This window comes from Acyrthosiphon pisum, chromosome X (genome assembly GCF_005508785.2).
Source record: "Acyrthosiphon pisum isolate AL4f chromosome X, pea_aphid_22Mar2018_4r6ur, whole genome shotgun sequence".
NCBI classification, from domain to species: domain Eukaryota; kingdom Metazoa; phylum Arthropoda; class Insecta; order Hemiptera; family Aphididae; genus Acyrthosiphon; species Acyrthosiphon pisum.
The window spans coordinates 94749200-94756531 of NC_042493.1; the positions used below are offsets into that span (position 1 = coordinate 94749200).

A 7332-nucleotide genomic window follows, 5' to 3' on the forward strand; every position below is an offset into this window, starting at 1 on the left:
TTATGACCGGCGCGTTGCTGTTGGCCGTGACCAGCGTGGGCATGATGGACGAGTCCACCACGCGGAGTCCATAGACGCCGTACACCTGAAGCATTGGGTCCACAACAGCGGTCTTATCCCACTTGGGACCCATCTTAGCTGTACCGACTGGGTGGTATGTGGACACGGTGTAGTGCCGGACCATGCATTCCCAGTAAGCGTGCGAGTGCCACGGCACGGTCTGACAACTGGGGAACGGTGCGTCATACAGATGGCTTCCAACCTCAACAAGAGGCTTGGTCTGGGCCATTTCTAACACAAACTTGATACCCCTCACCAGCGTGTCCACGTCCTCTCTGGCCGTCAAGTAGTTGGGTGAGATCTTAGGATATTCGAACGGGTCAGTGCTGCGCAACAGAATTTCACCTCGGCTCTTGGGCTTCATCAATATCTGCGGATACACAATATGAAATATTGATTATCTCCACAGGGTTCGTTTATGGATGGGGGAGGGTAGGGGTTCAGTGTATAACTAACATTATTGGCTATTAGACTCTGTATATTCTCAGTTCAGATTTAGACCACTATTATAATAAAACCATTTAACATATTTTCAGATATAATATAGGTTAATTATGAATTTATTTTTCAAATATCTAAATAAAATAATCAAAATCAATTTTATTAGAAAAAGTATATTCTTTGAACAGCATTAAGTCCTCATAAATCTTAAAAACAATCTGTGTTATGAATAATCCATGTTCAATTTCTATGTGAAACATTTAGTGCAAAACAAAATTGGAAAACAATTCAGCTTGGTAAGTAGCATAAACTATTATTGATATTTGAAAAATTAAAGTATGAGAACAATGTTTTGTTCATGTACATCTGTGTATAATATACGTTTATTAATAAGGTGACTCTGATATACTTAATGAAATTAAAATCTTATATTTTCGTTTTAGATTCTGAGCTGAGCGATTTTTTTTTTCTTTTTATATCCTGTATACAAAATTTCTTCCAGAAGGAGTGTTTCGATTTCAACATATAGTACCTTATATTTTAGAAAATTGGATCAAGATGGTACTTTAGACAGGTCATTTTGCGATTTTCTCAATAGCTATTTAATGCCACGGGAAAAACCACCAGAAAATTACGAAAAAAACGCTAAAAATGGGATTTTAATTTCCAACGTTTTGTTTATCACCATAGAAACGAATAAAAAATTTTAATATTTTAATATTAGTTCAACTTACATGATAAAATAAATAATAATAAAATATAAAATATCCAGACTGACAAACCGTCTCCACTCAGAATCGTTTTTCTTATACAATGATATTATATCATTGAATTCAAGTCTAAGACAACCATTAAACAATAACCCACTTTTAATCTACTGTACAGCAGAGCGACATCCACTTACCTGCTTTTTATATTTTTTTTAAATAGTTTACTTACTGGTATAGCAGACCAAACGTCTTTGTCGAGAATCGATTTATACATCGATTGATAAAACATTTCTTTTAGTCCGTGAGCTTTCCACGTATTAATTCCACCAATTCCAGAAACGGAGGAACCAGACATAATGTTCAATCCGATGTCAGGTTTGTCTTCTGATAGATTGCTGCTTTTTGTATTAATAAACGCCATTCCTTCTATACCACCCATGACCGTTAGTGGCCCTTCACCCTTCGACCCATAGCTGAGTAATAAATCGAGGTTTTCCCTTCTCTTGTGCGTTAGTGACACCTGTATAAAAAATAAAAGAGTATCTGGTAATTTTATAATTCACTGCAGTGTGCTTGTATAGCCACCGTCATTAGAATTGTTTTATATGATAAAAATAAATATAGTATCACCTCTTTGTCAATCAAAAACATCAGACCACCAAGTCCGATGTGGTCTTGTAGATTTTTCCCGACGTTCAAATCGGAAATAATAGGTATACCCATTTCTGCAAGATGTTTTTTAGGACCTATTCCCGATAGCATAAGTAGCTGTGGAGAATTAATAGGTCCTGCTGATAACAGTACCTCTTTATGCACCTTAACGTAATACGTAATGTTATTTTTTACCATTTCAACTCCAGACGTTATGTTTGTTATAGGATCAATTTTAATACGTGTGACCGTCGTGTTGAGGATCACGTGCAAGTTTTTTCGCAGTCTGGCTGGTCTCAAGAATGCTTTCGCCGTACTGCACCTTGAACCATTTCTGATGGTTCCTTGTGGTACCATAAAACCATTTTGATGTTGGCCATTTAGGTCGTGTATACCGTATCCCATTTCTTGTCCAGCCGAGATGAACGCTTCAGCTAATGGAGTTTTGTACGGCGCTTCCGACACCGTTAGATAGCCACCAGCCGAATGGTATTGGGTACGCGCTAAGGATGAGTCTTTGTTGTCCTCCGATTTTTTAAAGTAGTGGAGCACGTCATTGTACCCCCAACCTAAATTACCTTGTTTCAACCAGTTTTCATAGTCATTTGGGTTTCCACGCGCATACAACATATTGTTTAAAACGCTAGACCCGCCTAGAACTTTACCACGAGGCCAATTACACCTTTTATTATTCATGGCTGAAATATAATATAATTTAATTAATTAATATATTAAATAGGTACCTATGTATGTATGTATATTGCATGTATGAATGTATATGTACTATATTATTACTTTTTATAGGGATTTTTAAAATTTTAAGTAGGCATAATGATTAATAGGAGTAATATATTGTATAATAATTAGAGTTTTATTGTGTAGAAATAAGTAGATTAGAGTGTAACATATTCAATCCAAAGTTAAAATGTTTAAGACAATTTTTTTTATCATGATGCAATTAATTAACCTAAATAAATTTAATAAACCTTAAAACCTGTTTCACTGTAGGTATCTACGTTTTATAATTTCACATTTTTTTATTTTAAGAAACTAGGTAACGTAACTGGGAAACATAAATTGTAATATTTATGTAATTTCAAAACTATAGAAGAATTTAACAAGTGTTAGTGTTGGTACATAGGTATAAATGATTTTAATAAACTGTTACAAATAACACCAAAAGAAACAAATAATTAATTAATTCAATAAATTAAAAACAATGTAAACTAAATGAAAATAATATTATAATAAATATATTATTTTCAAAGCATTAATTAGCTTGGCAGCTTAGTGACACTTTAGCGGGCTGTAGGTTGGAGACCCCAGCTCTATAATTATTATAAAACCATAATTTTACCAATTTAAACAGAAGATTGGCATTTAATTTACAGAAGGTAAGTACATAAGCATTACTCACCCAAACACGCTGTATTCTGAGGTTCGGTTTTAAATTTCCAATTTATCTCAGATAGGTGCTCGCTGGCAACCAACAAAGGCACGTTTGATAGTACCGTTTCATGTCCACCAGCTTCTATTAGAAGTACATTCCAGTTTTCGACTTCAGTTAATCTATTTGCCAGCACCGCACCTGAGTAATTGTTGTTGTATTTTTTATTTCATATTGTAAGTATTTAACTTGAATAAATTATTGTCACGATATCATTATAAAAATATTACGGATGTACAAAGCGTGTAATATGTAATAATTGTATAAGATAACTATAATATATATTATTTTTACCTGCCGATCCGCCCCCGACTATTATAAAATCGTAATTACTGAGTAACTTGTCTATAGGCTGGTCATTGATCCCTGGACCAGTGTCTGTTACATCGCCTTGGAAGTAAATAATGGTCGCGTACAAAATGGACAGAACGCTAATTTTCTTTCCCAAGCTTGAAACTATTAATGCGGATACCGCCTCCATTTTTTTATGTGTAAAAACACAAGTACATAAATAACACTCTCTTATCTTCAATTAACAATTGGGTATGTTTGCACGATATGTTGTTGTTATTGCTTCACTTCTGTATGATCTATAAGGGGCAAATTAAAATATGTTAAATTAGCTTATCATATTATAATATCTTTAGAATATTCTTTTACTCTTAAACCGGATTCACAGCTATGTCATATGTCGGGTCGTGTGAGGGCGTAGACTGTAGAACCGGAATAACTATGGTTAAAACTAGTAACCATATTGGTTTAAAAGTTGATTTATAGTAAGTTCTTGGTATACACACTTGCAACTTGGATATTACGTAATACCATAAAAGTAACGAAAAATCTCAACCAATGCGATTTGATCGACATGACACGACATACAATGTAGCTGTGAATCCGTCTTTAGGTTTTGATAATTTACAAGAACGTGTTACTTGGTAAATACTAGTAGATAATATAATAAGATTTTTAAATATTTACATATATTATATTTATAAATTGTTATCATTTTAACTTTCCAGTCTACGGTATAAGTACAATAAAGACAAATTATTTTGAATATAAAATCCAATATGAATAATCATTTTTATGTGAAATAAGATTTTATTGTATAGGTAATCTACTTATAAGACGCAAATTTATCTATTTATTCCATCGAAATCAATTGCAATTATATGATTACAATTAATTACCTACATTTATAATAACTAATATATGTGCCAAATAAGCTATAAGCTCAGTATTATAGGTACCTATAATTATAATCGAACCTCATCGTAAGTTGAAGTTTCGGCAAAATTGAATTTATGATATTGTGGATCATTAGTTTGGAGTGTGACATGAGCCACAAGGGCAATTGGAAAATTCAAATTGATTATAAACAAAAAAAAAACAATGAAATCTATGTTAAGTATAATATAATAATAATTAACGACATGCAAAACTATCGAAAATATCGAAATATGTACCTTTTATATTAGGTATAACTATATGTAGTTTAAATTATACTCACAAGTCACAGAGGTAGAACAGCACTACTATACTATGAATATGTTTATGGTGGACTGTGTAAAATGGCTATAGAGTTGCTGAGGTGAAGGAGGAGTGTAATAACTAACACGAAGTGCGTAGGTCGGAGCCACGACTACAGATATACAGGTTATTCAACAAAACTTATTTTTTGGTGCACGAAATGTTAACGATTTTATCATAGCAAGAATTAAGGTGGGACACACTGCGGTGACGATGGCATGGCGGTGGCGGTGACGGCAAAATGAAACCATCGTACAAAGTTTTACCGCCACAAGGGTGGCACCAACAAGAATAATTATTTTATCGCCTCCGCTGCAGTGTGTGGCGACCACGAATTAAGATAATATACAGGATACACAACGAGCACTTATCAGTTGTTATAAGAACGTTCTTCGCTCTTGAACTGACAGGTAGCGCTTGAAGGTGGTAGTGGCGAGTTTTGTACTAATAACGTGATATCCATTTTCCACTTGCGTATGTAGTTGGCAGTTGCGTTATTCAAAATTTAAATTCTAGTAGTCTAAGCTACTCTTTCACAAACTCACAACTCACTAAATTTCTGTGACATTTATCTATTATTTTACATATTTTAATTGTTGTTACTATTTACGTCTAACTCCATGATATTAATTTTATTGAGAGCCAATATTTCCGATTTCGTGATACATTGATATATTTATGATTAAATGTATTATAATTTACATTACCATTACCCAGCGTTACATACTCTTACCGTTCATGTTTAGTTTTGTAAATTACATCAAAATTAATATAAGACCAAGTGTTCTGCATATCTAAATATTCTGTATTATTCCTATATTTCTTGTATTTTTTGCAAGAACCGAAAGGTTTAAAAATTAATAAGGAAACTGAAAAATGTTTGTTAAAATAATAAATTCATTAAGTACAAGTATTCATTATTTGACTAATTTGATTACATTTTTTTTATATAGCCCATCATTTATTAATCATTAATTTATAAAAATAAAAATTAAATCTTTTAAATTCTACTAAGGTCAATAAAATTGTAACATGGAACTAGTAACTAGTAAATTAATTAGTAGGTAACTAATTTGGATAGTTTTTTTTTAACTTTGTTTTTGCTTTTCAGCTGATGATTTGAAAAATAGGTATGCTGTCTCATCCTCATTGTAATATAAGTAGTGAATATATACTCAACCATATAGTTTTTATGTTCAGTACACGGAAATGGAATCAAATAATTACATTTGAAAAAGTCATCAATGGTGTCTTCGAATACATTTTGACTATTAGCATGTTTGGAAAATGACATCTCAATTTGTCTAATAAGTATAAAAAAAATGTTTTCAGGGTGAGTCAAAAATCCTTTAGATTTTAAATTGACTAGTTGTGCAGTTTCAGAATTACACCTGTTTTCTGGATTTTTGATGCCCAATAAACAAGTTTGACAATTTGTTTTTTTACTAACTTTCCTTGCCAAATATCTATCAAATTAAAATTATATTATTCAGTTAGCTTAAAATAAATCTACATTATTTATCAGCATAAAATATTTCAACAAAATACAAATTACCCAGATAAGTAGTACACTACACACTCAAAAGTAGCATTGTCATCAAAAATATGTTTTTGAAAAATGTCATCAATATCCCATCGACCATCTTCTATTATAGTGTCTAAATAAGTTTTTAATTTTGAAATTTTTTTCTCTCTCATTTCTGATGTATTTTCTGCCATTGCATCTTCTAAATCAGACATACTTATTAAGGGTACATAATCTGAATCTAAATAAGGAAAATTATTTTTGATTATATTAATTGATGTAATCCTTTAAAAATATATATTATTAAAATTATTATTTTTAGTGTACGTTCGGATAGTGTACAATTTCCAGTTTTGGGAGGCTTAATCAAAGAGTACACTGAAGTAATCTATAAAGTTATAAAGTTGTAAGAATGTCGGACATGAAGGGTGATAATTGGGACCAGCGGATTGTCTTATGATTCCAAAAAACTTCTAAAATATATGTTATACAAGTTATAATATAAAAAAAATTATACAAAAATAACGTTTTAGGAAAGTACTAACTTCTAACGAATCTTGATTGAATTTAGAAGAAAGGACATAATGAAAACCACATTCATCTAATAAAAATAATGATAAGTGTATTGTGGATTTCAAAGTAATTCTTAATGATTTGTCTGTGTTTTTGGTTAAGAACTCTTCATCTTTAACAAGTCCTTCAGATAATTGACTCTCCCATTCATCTAACCATACTAAACATTGATTTAATACCTATAATTAATAATATACATTGGATCATTCCTAAGCCAAATATTATGATTGAAATATAATTATGTAAAACATGAATACACAACATTTAATGTACAAGCAATATAAATAATACTTAGCTTTAAATTCCACAAACAAAACGGCTTGCTACCAACATAAGATTATTGACTATAGATTATTAATTATAGTTAATACAGAACACAAACACTTGGCCACAAA

General features: G+C 31.6%; 1 protein-coding gene across 1 annotated transcript in view; it reads right to left on the minus strand.

Moving 5' to 3' along the window:
• Positions 1–3790, minus strand: part of LOC107885895 (glucose dehydrogenase [FAD, quinone]-like) — an 8908-nt gene extending 5118 nt beyond the window's left edge. Inside the window, exons 1-5 of the mRNA XM_029485308.1 lie at positions 3604–3790; positions 3280–3450; positions 1842–2560; positions 1441–1731; positions 8–430 (exon numbers count right to left, since the gene is read on the minus strand). Of these exons, the coding sequence (XP_029341168.1) occupies positions 8–430; positions 1441–1731; positions 1842–2560; positions 3280–3450; positions 3604–3790 (1791 nt within the window). The remainder of the gene's footprint in view (positions 1–7; positions 431–1440; positions 1732–1841; positions 2561–3279; positions 3451–3603) is intronic.
• Positions 3791–7332: the final 3542 nt, after the last annotated feature.